Source organism: Vigna umbellata, chromosome 11, assembly GCF_029865625.1.
Source record: "Vigna umbellata cultivar VRB3 chromosome 11, Vumbellata_1.0, whole genome shotgun sequence".
Classification (NCBI taxonomy): Eukaryota; Viridiplantae; Streptophyta; class Magnoliopsida; order Fabales; family Fabaceae; genus Vigna; species Vigna umbellata.
In genome coordinates this window covers 5454801-5472047 of record NC_142175.1, presented here as the reverse complement: position 1 = coordinate 5472047, position 17247 = coordinate 5454801, and the positions used below count along the sequence as shown (strand labels likewise).

The window sequence follows — 17247 nt, the reverse complement described above, 5'->3', positions numbered from 1 at the left end:
GTAAACTTGCAACTAAGCCACCATTGATTCTTTCAGCATCAGATTCTCCACTTCCTCATTTAATTTTTGAAATAGTCAATGGAAGATGTTGAGTTGATTGAAAAAATTCCAACATTACTACCACATAACTCAATCTACTATGAATTAGTGACAACAATTTTTCACAGTTCAGAGCTTTTCATCAACACTACTAAGAATTGACTACCTACCCTCGCAATTCAAATTCTTCGCAGATTTTGCTTTCTTATTTTTTATATACGACACAATGAGTATTATTTATGCTATGCACCACGATAAAATGTTTAGGGATACAGCGATGCATTAACTCTGCTTATTGTAATGTGATTATTCTAAAGGCTGGTATACACAATGAAAATGAAACTTTAATCAATTTCTTCAGCTTGTTCTAGACTTGGGATTTACTAAGGGCTTATATCTCTCAAGTCTGAAATTCTTGGAAAAACTGGTGCTGTAACAGGTGATACAGGTCCATTATTTCTGACATCCTTCACTGCTGTGCTCACAAGCCTCTTCTTCTTTCAGATTCTCTCAAGTCCAGATTCCAAAGCTTGTTTTGCACCTGCCTTAGACCTTGTTAACATGTACCTTACTCAAACATCAAGGTAAGTTAGCTGCTGTATAAAAAAAATCCAACTGTTATTGAGTTAACTTAATTACAGCAGCACAAAATAATTGACAAACCTGCTTTTTACTCAAACGTAACACACACATATAGTCTAATTCTCTCCAACCAGTTCCTTACAGAGGGTACAAGCGGACACCATGGGAACCTCGTTTCCAGTCCTTCTTCGTTTTCCTGTTTTTTTTTTTCTTTTGTGAGCCTCTCTTATCTTTTGTAAGAGATTTTATTTTATAAAATTTGATATTAAAGCCTTTACAGAGACATTTCACTTAAAAGTTAATTGGATATGTATTTTGGTACATGACAACCTTAACAAAGTTAAGCGAGCACAGACAGACCAGACAGTTGAAGAAGGTAAAACAGAAGCATGATATAAAGGCTGAATTTATTGATTATTGATAGTAGAAAAAGCCATGTGGAGCTCTACTTATTTGTTACAATGTCGGACACGTTAATTCGAAGCTCAGTGTGAGCTCTCTCACATGTATCTTACTAAAAACTTATTCAGTAGAGACTGCCCAAAATTGAAGATAATGAACCCTTTCTTCCCTTATGCCCTTCCTCCCTCTGCTGTTGCTCAGGCTGTGCATCCGCAAAGTGGGATTCACTCTGCTTCTTTATCAACTTCTCAACCTTCTTACCAGACGCAGGGAAGCTAACCTCCAACGCCTCTGTAGGTATCTCGCTCATCACATTGTCTTTCTCACCTTCAAATTGTAAATAAACAACCCCATCACCCAAGTTTCATATGGAATAGAAACAAACAAGAGCGGTATATTCAAATTGAAGGAGATACATAATATATATATATACCTGCAAGGAAACTCCTCTGGTTGTTCTCAGCATTGATACCGAAAGCAAAGAAATTTAGATTGGAGGTTGCGTTGATGGCAACTGGATAAGCTGCTGGGATTACAAATACATCGTCTTCAGACAACTCAGCTCTATATCTCTGCACTTCCAAGCTTTCCTCTTGCTGCTTCTGCTGCTGCTGATCGTTTAGGCCAACAAGTTCAATCTTTGCTTCTCCTTCATTGATCACCATTATCACTATGGCCTTAGAATTGTAGTGTGGCAAAAGAAGGCCTCCCTGAATTTTTTAAGAAAGAAACCATTATTAATTAGGGTCTCAGTACTGAGATTTTCCAATTACGAAGACAGTGAATAGTAGAAATCAATTGCTGAGTTTGTCCATGTGGTTTTCCTTTGTATTACCTCTTTCATATCCACAGAACTGATGAACACGTCCAAGTCCTTAAGTTGGGGGTTTTTCTCTGGGGTCATCTCATACCACCTTCCGAATTTGTTTGAGTAGATGGGTTTGGTGTTTCTCAGGTTGAATGGTTCATCTTGGGAGGAGAGTTCTTTCCTTGAACTAGATTTGGCATGTTTCATCAGTTCCTGAATCTGTTCCCTTTTAAGTTCTACAATCACTCCCTCTTGCTGACTCTCTTCCCCTTGCTGCTGTTGTCTCTCCTCTCCAAATAGAACCCTGTTTATCTCCTTGAAGTCGCTCTATAAAAATCATGCAAATATAGATAATGATATATATCATTCAACAAATGTGAAATTTAGACAAACTACTAGCTAAATGGCAAGGCAAATATGTGGTTAATTAGATGTTGTGATCTTGCTTACATCGAAGGAGGCCTCTAGAATATTCTTGCTGAAGCCTCTCAAGTAGGATTGTTGGGCTTCTGTGCTAGATAGGAAAAAGTCCTACAGGACAAGCATTTAACGTCAAATTAATCAGAGAGAAAATGCAAGTTAGAATAAAAAAAGTTAGTTCGGAATCACAAAAATGCGCTACTTGAAATCTGTGAGGGTTGTTAACAGGTATGGCGAGTTTGATTATTCTGAGATTCTCGTTGTCGTCAGGGTTAACCAAAAAGAAAGTGGTTCCTGCAGGGATTTTCTGAGCATGGCCTTGCTCAAGAATGTAGGAGTCTCTGCTGTCAGGGTTCACCAAAGTGAGTATGGCTCTCCCTGTAATTAACAAATTGATTACCATCATTGAAAGCAAGTGTAATGATGTTGAGTGAGTAGTGATTAGTTGATTACTTACCATTAAGGACGACTAGGAGGAAATCGGCATCAGCATGGTGAGGAAGAAGGAGGGTGTTGGGTTTGGACTTGAACTCTACCACACGGTAGTTTTCAAGATTCTGAATTTGTTTGGAGCGTTGGTCGAACCTGTGGAGGACCCGAAGGTGACCATATTGGTTTGTGAATAGAGTGTGGAACCTCCTGTCGGAGCTGAAGTAGAAGGGGTTATTTTCTCCTCTTGAATCAGACTCTTGTTGGCTCTCTTGGTGCTCCCGGTCAATGCCGAAAGAGACAGAAAGTGATGCCAGGAAAAGAATTCCCAGCAACAACTGAACCCTTACTCTCAGCATAGTGTAGTAGTATTGAATATCAGTTGGGTTGGGGTATTGGATGGATGATGAATGAAGTGAGGGATCTTAGGGGTATTTATAGGCATTATATAAGAGAGAAGGTCCTTGCAACATGCATGAAGATTTGGGCATGGAATGACACGCATTTGCACATGTTGACATGTGTTCAGGTGAAGAAATTGAGGTGGCGAAAGAGAATGTGGTTGTGGTGATGATGGAGGTAGGCTCAGTAGCATTTGGCTGTGTGTGGACTAAGAAACAAGAACTGTATTAGGTGTTTCAAGTGCATGTTGAGTACGTGTTGGTGTGCATGGCTTTTGTCATACATGGACGCGGCATCTCGATCATCCAGTGCGGTTTTCGTCTCTATTTTGTGAACGTGGACATGGTTTTTGAAAAGATACAGTGCTTTTTTGTTGTCTTTACATCGGTCTCATTTCTTTCGATTAATTTTTCTTGCCATGAATTTACTGATTGTGTTATACGTGGCTATTTAGAGTTCAACAAAAAGAGAATAACTCATGTCGTGGACATCATTCATATATGAACGATAAAATGACAGAATAATTTTGTGTTTTTGGTTTTTTACTGCTTGAAACTGTAAAATAAACTTAGTGGACAACCAACCACCCATCATGGGTCTTCCACTTTCTCCAAACATCTCCATTCTGCTCCATCCATCCATTACGTTGCCCACCATACCACTATAATTTGGATTTTACTTTTCAGCCTACTCCCCTACCACAAATGTTTTGGATTGTTTTGTCTTTGCTTTGTTATAAATAGAAGCACCGTGTGTGTGTAAAATCATCATCAAGGAAGTGAAAGAAAAATAAATAGTGCTTGTGTAGTGTGTTGTGAAGGAAGAGAGAAATATAGTGGTGTATGTAAATTTTTAGAGTGTTGTGAGAAAGAAAGAATGAAGTATTCTGTGTGAACTTGTATTTCAAAGTTAGTTATCAAAAGAGATAATTCTCATATACCAACAGAAACTACACGGTTCTACAAACTTTTTTTATCATTTATTTTCAATCTAAAACAATCAACCAACTCTCTCTACAATTCAAAAAGGAATTTGAATGAAAATTAATCAAAACAGTGGCTTGATCTTAAGTCTGCATAAAAAAAATAGCTTGAAATTGATGGTTTGAAACTCAAATTTGTATAATAGCACTAACTCAAAACTGATCACTCCATCAACTTTATTCAATGAATTCAAATGTGTTTAAACTCTAAAATAACTTAAATCTAGACTATCACACAAAATCACCTCGTCACTTCCTAATTTTGACTCTGATGGTTTAGTATATTATTCTGCACGAAAACCCAAACGAAAACGTGAAAGAAAGTCAAGCTCCCGCTCTTAGTTTTTGGAGTTTAAAAGGACATTTGACATCGGCCCCCCTCCACCATCGACGTCTAATTTTTAAAAGAATCCATTATGGCACTACTTTTGGGGTACTTTTGTAGCTTATTGACGTTCAGGGAAGGGGATCCAATGTCTAATGTTTGAAAAAGTGACCTCTCAATTTCGATTCTCGCATAACATAAAACCTACACTGGTGCTTTCATCGTTGTGAAGTCATTCACCGTTGGATCCGGCCAATTGTTTGACAGTGGGTTCCTTTTGGCATTGGTTGTTAAAAGGGAGGGATATTCCCTATGGCATTGGTTGTTGAAAAGGGGATGACTCTCTTTGGCATTGGTTGTTGAAAAGATAGTGTTGACTCCCTTTGGCATTGGTTGTTGAAAAAGGACGGACATTCCCTTTGGCATTAGGGGATGACTCTCTTTGGCATTGGTTGTTGAAAATAGAGTGGCGTTCTCTTTGGCAAATAATTGTAGATAAGAGAACGCTATTTGAGTGGTGAATTTTCTTTGGTGGGGGGGATATATATTCTGCCTTGTATGATAGAAGAACAGGTCTGAAGCCAAAAGAAGGATGACTCGAGTGTATCTGTATGGGAATCTACAGATTAGACTGCAGGTAAGATACAAGAGTGTGACTAATCTTGTCATGATGGAGTTCATGGTTGGTGATGCTCAAGGTGTGATTCATGATTGGGATAATCATGATGGTGGTGTATCTAAGATGATGATCATGGTATTTGACACGCTCTAAAAGTTATGCTATATTGATAGTGGTGTTACCATAATGGTTATAGTAGTAGTTAGCATAGGTGCTACTGAGTGGATAAATCAAAGGTAGTTATAGTAGTAGAAGACAAAAGCAAGAAATATGTTTTTATTGGGTACGATGAAAAAGCAAAAGCATACAAACTTTATAACCCAATTACAAACACGGTAGTTGTAAGCCGTGATGTCCAAGTTAATGAGGAAAGTGAATGGAGCTGGGACAACATGAACGAGAAGTCATCATGGAACTCGGAGTCTGGAGAAGAGAACTCAACAATATCTGAGAAAGTTGCTGAAAGAAACCTGGAGACTATAGTTGAGAGAATCAACAATTATTCTGATGAAGAAGATGAACCTGTGCAACCTAGATCTCGAAGTTTACAAGACATTTACAACTCCACTGATGAGGTACATGTAATATGTTTGTTGGCAAGAGCAGAAGATGTCAAATTTGAAGAGGCTGTGATCGATGGAAGATGGAAGAAAGCAATGAACGAAGAAATCAGCTCAATTGAAAAAAATGAAACCTGGGAGCTGACAGATCTACCCATAGGAGCTCAACCAATTGGCTTAAAATGGGTATACAAGAAGAAAATCAATGCAAATGGAGATGTGGAACGTTACAAAACTCGTCTCGTGGTGAAGGGTTATAAACAGCAAAAAGGAATTGACTATGATGAAGTGTTTGCTCCAGTAACAAGAATGGAGACAATCCGACTGCTATTTTCTTTAGCAGCCCAACACAGATGGAAGATACAACAGATGGATGTGAAATCAGCATTTCTAAATGGAATTTTAAAAGAAGAGATCTATGTAGAGCAACCTCTCGGTTACATGAGAAGAGGTGAAGAGAAAAAAGTGTTGAAGCTGAAGAAAGCATTGTATGGCTTGAAAGAAGCTCCTCGAGCCTGGAATGAGAGAATTGACACCTACTTCAAGAAGAATGGTTATGAGCAGTGTCCGTATGAGCATGCTCTATACCTAAAGAAGAACAAAGGAGATATGTTGTTCGTTGCTCTATACGTAGATGATTTAATCTTCATGGGAAGCAGAAATGAGTTGGTCGTAGAGTTTAAGAAGGTAATGAAAAAGGAATTTGAGATGACTGATCTGGGTGTTATGAAGTACTTTCTCGGTTTGGAGGTGGACCAAAGCACAAAAGGAATATTTGGGTCTCAAAAGAAGTATGCTGAGGAGATATTGAAGAAAGCGAAGATGATGAAGTGCAATCCGGTTTCTACTCCTATGGAACCTGGAACAAAACTGTCCAAACACGGAGATGGAAATCGAGTTGATGCAACCAGGTATCGCAGTTTGATTGGAAGTCTAAGGTACTTGACAAATACAAGACCAGACTTGATGGTAAGTGTAGGAATCACAAGCTGATTTATGGAGGAGCCAAGGTATTCTCATTGGAAAGCACTAAAGCGGATACTAAGGTATGTAAAGGGAACCATGTCTTTTGGATTATTGTACACCAACTCAGATCATTATCGGCTTAGTGGATATTCAGATAGTGATTGGTGTGGAGATATAGATGATAGAAAGAGCACAACTGCCTATGTTTTCTTCATGGGAGATACAACATTTACTTGGTTATCAAAGAAGCAACCCATCGTGACGCTATCCACATGTGAGGCTGAGTATGTGGCAGCATCCTAGAGTGTCCGACATGCAATATGGCTGAGAAACCTGTTGAAAAGTTTGGAGATAATGCAAGAAGAAAAGGTGTTGATTCGAGTAGATAATAGATCGACAATTGAGTTAGCAAAGAACCCTACAAATCATGAGAGAAGCAAGCATATTGATGTTCGTTTTCATTTCATTCGTGAAAAGTTGAAAGAAGGAAGCGTGGAACTTGAACATGTAGAGAGCAAGAAGCAAATTGCAGATATATTCACGAAACCATTACCAACAAGGTCATTTCAAGACTTAAGGAAGTTGATCAGCATGACAGAAGGATACAAAGTCCATTAAGTTTATGGAGGAGTTTTGTAAAATAAACTTAGTGGACAACCAACCACCCATCATGGGTCTTCCACTTTCTCCAAACATCTCCATTCTGCTCCATCCATTTTGCTCCATTAAGTTGCCCACCATACCACTATAATTTGGATTTTACTTGAATCCTAGTGTCCACCATTTTCAGCCTACTCCACTACCACAAATGTTTTGGATTGTTTTGTCTTTGCTTTGTTATAAATAAAAGCACCGTGTGTGTGTAAAATCATCATCAAGGAAGTGAAAGAAAAATAAATAGTGCTTGTGTAGTGTGTTGTGAAGGAAGAGAGAAATATAGTGGTGTATGTAAGTTTTTAGAGTGTTGTGAGAAAGAAAGAATGAAGTATTCTGTGTGAGCTTGTATTTCAAAGTTAGTTATCAAAATAGATAATTTTCTCAGATACCAACAGAAACTACACGGTTCTACAAACTTTTTTTATCATTTATTTTCAATCTAAAACAATCAACCAACTCTCTCTACAATTCAAAAAGGAATTTGAATGAAAATTAATCAAAACAATGGCTTGATCTTAAGTCTACATAAAAAAATAGCTTGAAATTGATGGTTTGAAACTCAAATTTGTATAATAGCACTAACTCAAAACTGATCACTCCATCAACTTTATTCAATGAACTCAAACGTGTTTAAACTCTAAAATGACTTAAATCTAGACTATCACAAAAAATCACCTCGCCACTTCCTAATTTTGACTCAAAATTGATGGTTTAGTATACTATTCTGCACGAAAACGTGAAAGAAAGTCAAGCTCCCGCTCTTAGTTTTTGGAGTTTAAAAGGACATTTAACATCGGCCCCCCTCCACCATCGACATCTAATTTTTAAAAGAATCCATTATGGCGCTACTTTTGGGGTACTTTTGTAGCTTATTGACGTTCGGGGAAGGGGATCCAATGTCTAATGTTTGAAAAAGTGACCTCTCAATTTCGATTCTCGCATAACATAAAATCTACACTACTGTTTTCATCGTTGTGAAGTCATTCACCGTTGGATCCGGCCAATTGTTTGACAGTGGGTTCCTTTTGGCATTGGTTGTTAAAAGGGAGGGATATTCCCTTTGGCATTGGTTGTTGAAAAGGGGATGACTCTCTTTGGCATTGGTTGTTGAAAAGATAGTGGTGACTCCCTTTGGCATTGGTTGTTGAAAAAGGACAGATATTCCCTTTGGCATTAAAGGATGACTCTCTTTGGCATTGGTTGTTGAAAATTAATCAAAACAATGAACCAACTTTCTCTACAATTCAAAAAGGAATTTGAATGAAAATTAATCAAAACAGTGGCTTCATCTTAAGTCTGCATAAAAAAATAACTTGAAATTGGTGGTTTGAAACTCAAATTTACTACAAAACAAAAGGCATTACGGAAGGCTACAATCCTTCGGTAACAGCCAGAAGCCTTCGATAATGACTATTTACCGATGGCTTAGCGACGGTCAAGAGACCATCGGTAAATTTCTTGCCGCTAACATTTACCGACGGGCTTTGGTCCTCGGTAATTACCGAAGGGAATAAGCCTTTGGTAATTACCGAAGGCATAAGCCTGCAGTAAGTTCCAGGCAAATCTCAGGCACAATTGTATTTCTTATCAAACCAAACAAATCTGTATAAATTGTTCACAACATAAACAGACCTGCATAACATTTTCCAACCACATACATACTTGCATGATGTGCATCTCAATCATGCAATCATTGATCAGAAAAACAATATAACATCTAAATCATCCAATCATCCATAGAACATGTGTTTATAAATGAAACATAAAACAATCTAACATAATGTTCTAACATCCAAATCATCCAATTGATCTAACATCTAAATGATCTAAACTCCAAATGTTCTAATATCCAAATGTTTCTATAACTACTAATAACAAAATAAAACTAATAATCTACATAGTTATCATCAGAATGATCTTCATCATCCTGCTCCTCTATAGATGGCTGGACTGGTGTGGGTTGGACTGATGTGGGCTGTTGAGGGACGGCGAGTGACGGGGAGGGTCGTGGTTAGGTCGGAGGGATAATGAACTGATCCTGTGAAGTTTCAGGCAACACTCTCATGATCAGGGCCTTAAATTTTCTAAACTCTGCTCTCAAATAAGTGATTTCCTGGTCACGTTGCTCTAGTGCCTGCGTGAGGCGGACAACGGCCTCATTAGCAGTAGTGGTGGAAGAAGAAGGTTGGTCAGCAGTAGTGGCGGACAACGGACAACGGCCTCGTCAGCATTATAAGGCGGACAATGGCCTCTCGATGCTGTATAGTTTGCAGCAAGTTGTCCTGCAGCATACACTTGTCCCTTTTTCTTCCCACCAACGATGTCGACCCAACACTATGTCCTACGAATGTCGTCTTCTGCATTATTCGTATCATCTAGTATAGGAGCTGACCCATGTTCAGATCTAACCTGTGAAAGTCTCGTAGAAAATTCTTCATGTTCAAACATTAAAAGCAATGTTAAGGAATGATAGAATAACATAAATGAAAAATTACTAATAGTAATAGTGTTATTTGCTTACATGAGTCTTCCAAGATCTTTCATTAACGAATTCATTAGTGCCCTTCCGAACATGAGTCTGTGCAAAGACCTCATCAACATGGATTGCCCGTCCCAGAGCTTGTGCCTGTAACATAATTTAGAGTTAGAAGTGTACATATGAAATAGAAAATACATAAGTTATATACGAAAGAAACAGAAAAGTAATGAAACTTTACCATACGAGAGGCATGCTCATGAATCGTGATCGACCCACCAGTATGCAGGGTGTCACCCTTTTCAGAAGCTCTGTTCTTCTGGGCTTTGGAACACTTATTGCGAAACTCTACTGAATTCCAATGAGCCAGTAAAGAGTTCCAAATGTGCTCGCCCAGCTAGTAAGGGTGCTCTCCTGCATTGCGGGCATCCCTAAACATCTTTGACAGTCGATGAGATGCTTTCATGTAGAAATTTCTTTGTATCTGTGTTTCATGTTCATGTTTCCACTACACCTTCATCTGTAACATTAAACAAAACAAACATTGATTAATGAACATACTAAAATAAGAATGACAATTAGTTTAATGGATTATTCACCTGAAAATGCTGCTAGAATGACTTTTTGTCGTCATCAGGTATTGCTTCCCAAGTAGGCCATGGACTTAAAAATTGTTGCTTAATTGATCGTGTGATGGCCTGGGAAGCAACCCTGGATGGAATAAACCTGCATAATAAAAGTCATTTGAATTAAGGCAATCTTTAAACATCAAAATGGTTAAAAAAGGGATTAAAATCTTACCCTTTACCATACGGCTCAATCCATGGTCGATCATGGAGGGCAGGTCAACACCTTCACCATCACCAGCTGAATATGGATAAACAGATGGTGTGACAGTCTCAGAAGGCGGTATACAAGAAGAAGATGGTATTTTACATAACTCTATTGAAATGATAGTTCAATTTGCTACAATAGATGTCCAACATTCAATCATCGTCATCATGATCTTCTTCTTCTTCTTCTTCTTCTTCTTGTGGAATGGTGGATATGACACATAATAAACCTGTCTGACATTAGTTACTAGAATGAAAGGATCAAACGGTTCATATCATTTTTATGCATTTAGGCTGAAAATGACCAAATGAACAGTGCAAACAACTTTGAAATGGCAATTTAAACTTGCTCAAACATTAGAAATGCATAAAGACAGCAAGATTCAACAAATCACTCTTGTTATAGTCAAATATGCAACAAAATGCACCAAAAACAGCATAAATCAGATTTGAAAGAATGAAAAAGGGGATAGCAGCACCAAGGACTCTAGGAAGGCCTAATGCACTACAACTAACTGAAGATAATCAAGCTAGAAGATTATAAGTACCTAAGACATAGTCAAAGAAAGCAAGCACGATGAAAAAGCTTGATGGAAAAACAGTGACAGTGGTTGAAATCAGATTTCAAGCAACTCAAATAGTCAATTTTCAATTTTGTAATTATTAGGAGTTGCTATCACTTCAAAAATATGTAAAATCATCAAACAAACTTGTCTTAAGCAGTAGAACCAAGAAATGTACACTGAAATAGAAGCTTGATATTGCACCAGCATTGAATAAGCAATTCAGATTTCAGCTTTGCACTGTGCTGTTTGAGTTGTGTGTGAGTTTAATTCAAGTTTAACTCCACCTAGCTGTTGTTTTCTAGCTTGGTCTTGTGTAGTTACACATTCTATAGTAACTTTTAACATTGCCTAGTCCATTGAATCTTTTAAACTCAGGTTTTGTGGTGTGATGGAGTGATTTTTCCACATTTTTGGCCATAACCAAAGTCAGATTTCGAATGCTAGAAGTTTCTATGTTGTGTGACAGTTTGAGCAAGTCTAAAATAATGTTTAAAAGTTGCTAGCAGAGTTCAATTAGTGATATAATGGTTTGAGTGCAGAATAGTATACTAAACCTTAAATTGTGAGTCAAAATTAGGACGTGGCAAGGTGTTTTTGAGTAACAGTTTGGATTTGAGCCAATTCAAAGTTTCAACAAGTTTAAAATCACTAAATCAAGTTGCTGGAGTGATTAGTTTTGAGCTACAACCACTGTTGTGACATTTCGTGTCTTAAACCACCAAATTGTGAGTCATTTTTTTAGAAAAAAATGAACCAGACAGCACTTGTGTAGATAGTGGTAGCATCTTGAGGGGTGGAAACTTGTATAGCTCTTGATCTAAGTGCCTATACAGCAGGGGAAAATAGCTTCCTGAAACACCATTCTGCAGTGAGAAAAAGAGTGAAAATTTGGCAACTCCACTAGCCAAATTTTGAGACACAAGCCAAATAATTGAGGGATTGTAAGATTGAGTGTCTATCCTCTAAAAGAAACTCGATAGAGCACCCTAAGACAGTTCAGAAGTGAGATTTGAATAGTCTTGGCCGAGAGGAACAAGCAATCACTACATGACACATCTAAATTGTAGTTTTAAAATAAAAAAGTGAGAGATTTTGATGTTACAGAAAGAGAGAGATTTTGTTTTCTTGCATAGATATGGGATGAACAAGTGGTTGAGACCCTAGGTGCATGTTGGAGGGGCATGGTCGTGGCGTATGATTTTTGGGTGGAAGTTAAATGAGAAAGGAAGGAGCATAGTGGGGGGAGGGGCTGGGGGCATGGTCCTGGCAGGAGCATAATGAAGAAAGAAATAAAAGGCAAAGATGAGAAAAAGTGTACAATCCATATTCTTATTTTTAGTGGCAACCCTAAAGCATGTACTTTATCTCCTTTTTCATTAGGTTTGTTATCAATTGTTATAGTTTTTGAATTTAGAGACCACAAAAGTGTCTTCAATGTATAGGCTTTTACACAGATCAATCAGCAACAAACTAAAATAAAGCATCTACATAAGTTTCCATGCTCAATTTGAAGAATTTAATTCTCATGAAGGCTATAATAAGGACTGGCACGAAATGCTTCCTTTCGCTTTACTCGGTTACCGCACATTACTACACACGTCGACCGGGGCAACACCTTTTTCTTTGATATACGGAATGGAAGCAGTACTACCCTTTGAGGTAGAAATCCCATCCTTACAATTGTTAATGGAAACCCGTTTAGAAGAAGCAGATTGGTTTCAAACCCGGTTTGATCAACTCAATCTCATTAAGGAGAAATGGTTGACCTCAGCATGCCAAGGACAATTATACCAGCGAAGAATGACAAAAGCATTCGAAAGGAAGGTACGCCCTAGGGAACTCCAAGAAGGCGAACTGGTCCTAAAAAAAGATTTTGCCAATACAAAAGGATCACAAGGGCAAGTGGACTCCAAATTATGAGGGCCCATATGTGGTAAATAAGGCATTTGATGGTGGGCACTTATTCTCACAAGAATGGATTGGGAGGAGTTACCCTTGCCGGTTAATTTTGACGTAGTCAAAAAATTCTATGCATAATGATTCCATGATAGGGAATGCTTTTAAAGTGGAATTGACATTATTGTATTATGCTTTATTTAATAATTATTTTTCTTTGTAAGGTCGCTCTTAACTTTCGAATTACCTCCTGAAAATAATAAGCATCACAGGCAAGTTCACGGGGTGCGACTTTGTTCTTAAGGGATGTCGTGGAATTAAAACAAAACGGGAAATATAATACCATATTTGGGTCTCACATGAATTTTCTTTCACCCATACATTCATGCATTCAGCATCATGCATGCATCATCATAGGGGTTCAAAGAAAAAAGCATAACACACCATGCATCATCAATATCCAAAAGGAATTCATGAATTCAATGGAAATTGATTCAACAAGTACATTAGTGAAAAAGTTTGGAATTTTCAAATTAAAAAAAAAATTACGAGGTTTGTGCGCCTCTCCATCAAATTTTACGAGGTTCGTGCGCCTCTCCGTCACATTTTACGAGGTTTGTGAGCCTCTTTGTCACATTTTACGAGGTTCGTGCGTCTATCCATCAAATTTTACGAGGTTCGTTCGCTTCTCCATCAAATTTTACGAGGCTCGTGCGCCTCTCCATCAAGTTTTACGAGGTTCGTGCGCCTCTCCATCAAATGTCATGAGGTTCGTGCACCTCCCCAACTAGTTTTACGAGGTTCGTGCGTCTCTCCATCAAATTTCATGAGGTTCGTGCACCTCCCCAACTAATTTCACAAGGTTCATGCGCCTCTCCATCAAATTTTACGAGGTTCGTGCGCCTCCCTAGAAAATTTTACGAGGTTCTTGCGCCTCTCAAAAAAAAAAGAGTTTCGATTCATGAGGTTCATATACCTCTCCAGCAAAGTTCATAGGGTATGACACACCCTCCACAAGTATCATGGCCCTTCAGTAAAATCCACAAGGTATCTACACTCTCTACCAAGTACGCTTCGAGGTAATTTTTTTCCTTCTCTTTAGACCCGAACGAAATTAGTGTCTTTATCTTTATTTAGCTTTTACTATGATAACACAAAAACTCTAAGGTTCATGTTATCTAGCAAAATCTAAATAAAGAGGGGCAGCTGTCAACATTCAATTTTGTCCTAGTAAGTAAATAAATAAAAATAGAGAATAAGAGAATAATAATTAATGGTGGATAACAAAAAAAAAGGAAAAAAGAAAATAATAAAATAAATTTCCTTAATGCAGGACACATCACTAGAAAATATTTTTGAAATATTAGTTTGATATAGTAATAATTTGAATCAACATTACGCCAATAATTATAAGCAGTAATTAAAATAGTATATTAATATAATTTGTTATGTCAGTTGCTTTTAAAGAGGAAAATATGATTTTAAAAATGGACAAATTTTGTGACAATAATTATAATCAATTTCTTGAATATTATTTGATTTTCTTGGAACCAAGACATTTTCTTTCCCTATTTTTTTCATTATCAATTAATTCACATTTAAGGCAAGATTATCATAATATTACAATGTGCGTATATAAATATGCACCCTGTGATAGAAAAAGGGGACAAAAAAAAAAGAGGTACACTTTGAAATAATAGAGATAGAAAGAGTGGGAGAGAGTATAGAAGAAAGTAAGTTCTCACACTAGAGGAACTCTGCCAAAAAAAACTAGCAAGGAAGAACTGGGGAATACTTAAAGCCAAAAGGGTATGTCATTTCTGCAGTATTCTCCTTCTCTTTTATTGTACTTTGAAGGTTTTTGTTAAAAGATTTTATTTTATTTACTTCACAACTATAATGTTTTTTTATTGGTTATATCTCTCGCATCACGTGATATTTATTTTTTAAAATTTTACTTAAAAAAATAATAATAAATAAACAATTTTTAAAAAAATAAATTATTTCTTATCACGTATTTTCCTATAAAAAAATATAAATCGTAAAATAAAAGGGTATGGGTACGCGTCGGCTTATGGTCGGTCTCTTTTCTTTTCTTTTTTTTTTCCACCATATTTTTTCAAATAAAAGAATACAAAAAACCTTTTAAAAAAACAATGTCAATCCTTGTCGGGGTTCGCTTTTCAAAAATCCCAAACAATCCATAATGATTTTTAAATAAACTCACAAACCTTTTTCTAGATAAAGAACTATGTGATCCCTGATTTTCCATTAAATGGATATACATAGGAGCAAGGTCAATCCTTGTCGGGTTCATAAAACAAAAAATATTTTTTGTTTCTTAATAGTTTCTTTATAATTTTTTTAGGGAAAATTAAACATTTTGAGAAAACCACGTCAACTTTATACATTTAATTAAAGGTACTGCTTTTGGGCAGGCGCGGTAAGGTGTTAATACCTTCCTTACGCGTAACCGATTCCCGAACCTAAAATCTATTTTTCGTGACCATGTCTTATTTTATGGTTTTTCATAGTTTTTCCAGAATAAATTATGGTGGCGACTCTCAAAATATTTTCCTAAACCCGTTTATTTTCGGCTCGTCGTCTCGTCGCGATCCCGGGTGTGACAAAAACAACAAAAGCTCAATTTGAAAAGTTATACTCAAAGTAAATATACATGAGACAACCTTGTGTGTTAGCTTAGATTGAGCTACCACACAATGCCAACCCTACTGGATAGGGGGCGCTCAATGCCAGAAAGTTGGCGCTCAGCATTGGAAACTCTAATTCAGGGGCACCCAAGGGGCGCTCGAGCCCCAAACCAGTTGATAGCACACTCAAAAATGGCTTTTGATACACTTGAGACTTGTTATATTGATCAAATTGGTTCCTTAAACATTATAATTGATAGGGAAACACATTTATAAGTGAAAGTAAGTATCCATTTGATTATTAGACTATAGATTAATTGCATCAAACCATTTTTGATACTCCAAAAGCACTTAAACTCAGATTTTACCTTATACACCCAATTTCTACAGCCTAACTACTTGAACAAGTCCTAATAGACCCAAAAACACATTACAAATTATTACCTCTAGCCCAAAACTTTTAATTTAAAATTTCACTAATTAAAATCTCTAAAATGCACCTAAAAACTAACCAAAGCACCACCAAAGTACTACTAACTCTTTCTAGATTAGAATTCAACTAATTAACATCTCCAACAAGTCTTAATTCACCTCTAAACATACTTTAAAATTGAATTGACTCTTTCTAACCCCTAACTAAAAAACTCACATACCAAAACCCCTTTATTTTGACCAAAAACACATATAACTCTACCAAATCCAATATTTTACACATCTAACCCAAAATAAAACACGACCACACATTTCAATAGTACCACCCATGATGGAATAAGGCCAAGCCTTAGCACAATAAAGGTCATAAAACTTGAAGAAAGACAAAGAGAAGGAAGGAAGCATTAAGAATAGGGAAGTGAGCCAAGTTTTCACTTGGAAGCTTTGGAAAAATGTATCTGAAATTGACCAGCAAGCTATCTGAGAAGTCCAACAAGAGACATACAATTTCAGCCACTTAATTGAAGTTAATCAAAACCAGCGCCCAGTGCCAGCCTTTGCCGCTTTGCGTGAGCATCCAAAATACAAGAAGCTTCCACGTACGTCAAGCAGATTGCAAAGGAGCATTCAGTAGCTTCAAGGACACCTTTCCACATGGATGCTCACATTTGTCATAGCTAGCTACTATTGGCTTGACTGGGACTTTGGTTCCCTTTAAATAACTTGCTTCTTTGATTGTATTGGACACCATTGAATTAATTGAAGATTGGTTTTTGTTGATTTATTCCAAAATTATCTTCTTGCCTACAAGTCACCAAGAGAGAGCTTGACAGTCTCCTTTAGCCTCTCTCTCCCTAGTTAGGCTTCCATTCCTAGCATTGATAGAGGATTATCCCTTAATCCTATTGAAGACAAACTTGAGGAAGAACCTTTACAATTCAAAGGACCTATAACAAGGTCAAGGAGAAAATAGTTGGAAGAACAAAACTCCTTTAGGCTCATGATGCTCCATGAAGATTGGAATTCATGGGACTTGAAGATCATGACTTGGAGCATAATTATAAAAATAGTTTAGGCAATTAAAAATATTTGCAATTTTCTTTTAATGGTAAATAATTTGTTTTTGTTTTTGTTTTCTTTTTTCTAATTTGAATTATTTTTGGGCTCAATGCCTTTGGCCTTTTAGGGTTTCTTAGGTACCT

General features: G+C 37.0%; 1 protein-coding gene across 1 annotated transcript; it reads right to left on the bottom strand.

Annotated features, from left to right (window-relative positions):
• Window positions 1-1011: 1011 nt before the first annotated feature.
• LOC124827008 (beta-conglycinin beta subunit 1-like) lies at window positions 1012-3097 on the bottom strand. The gene is made up of 6 exons (XM_088101926.1): window positions 2709-3097; window positions 2454-2629; window positions 2282-2362; window positions 1859-2158; window positions 1457-1733; window positions 1012-1350 (listed from the first exon to the last, which is right to left on the bottom strand). The coding sequence occupies exons 1-6, from the start codon at window positions 3037-3039 to the stop codon at window positions 1148-1150; spliced, it is 1368 nt and encodes a 455-aa protein (XP_087958052.1). The 5' UTR covers window positions 3040-3097; the 3' UTR covers window positions 1012-1147.
• Window positions 3098-17247: the final 14150 nt, after the last annotated feature.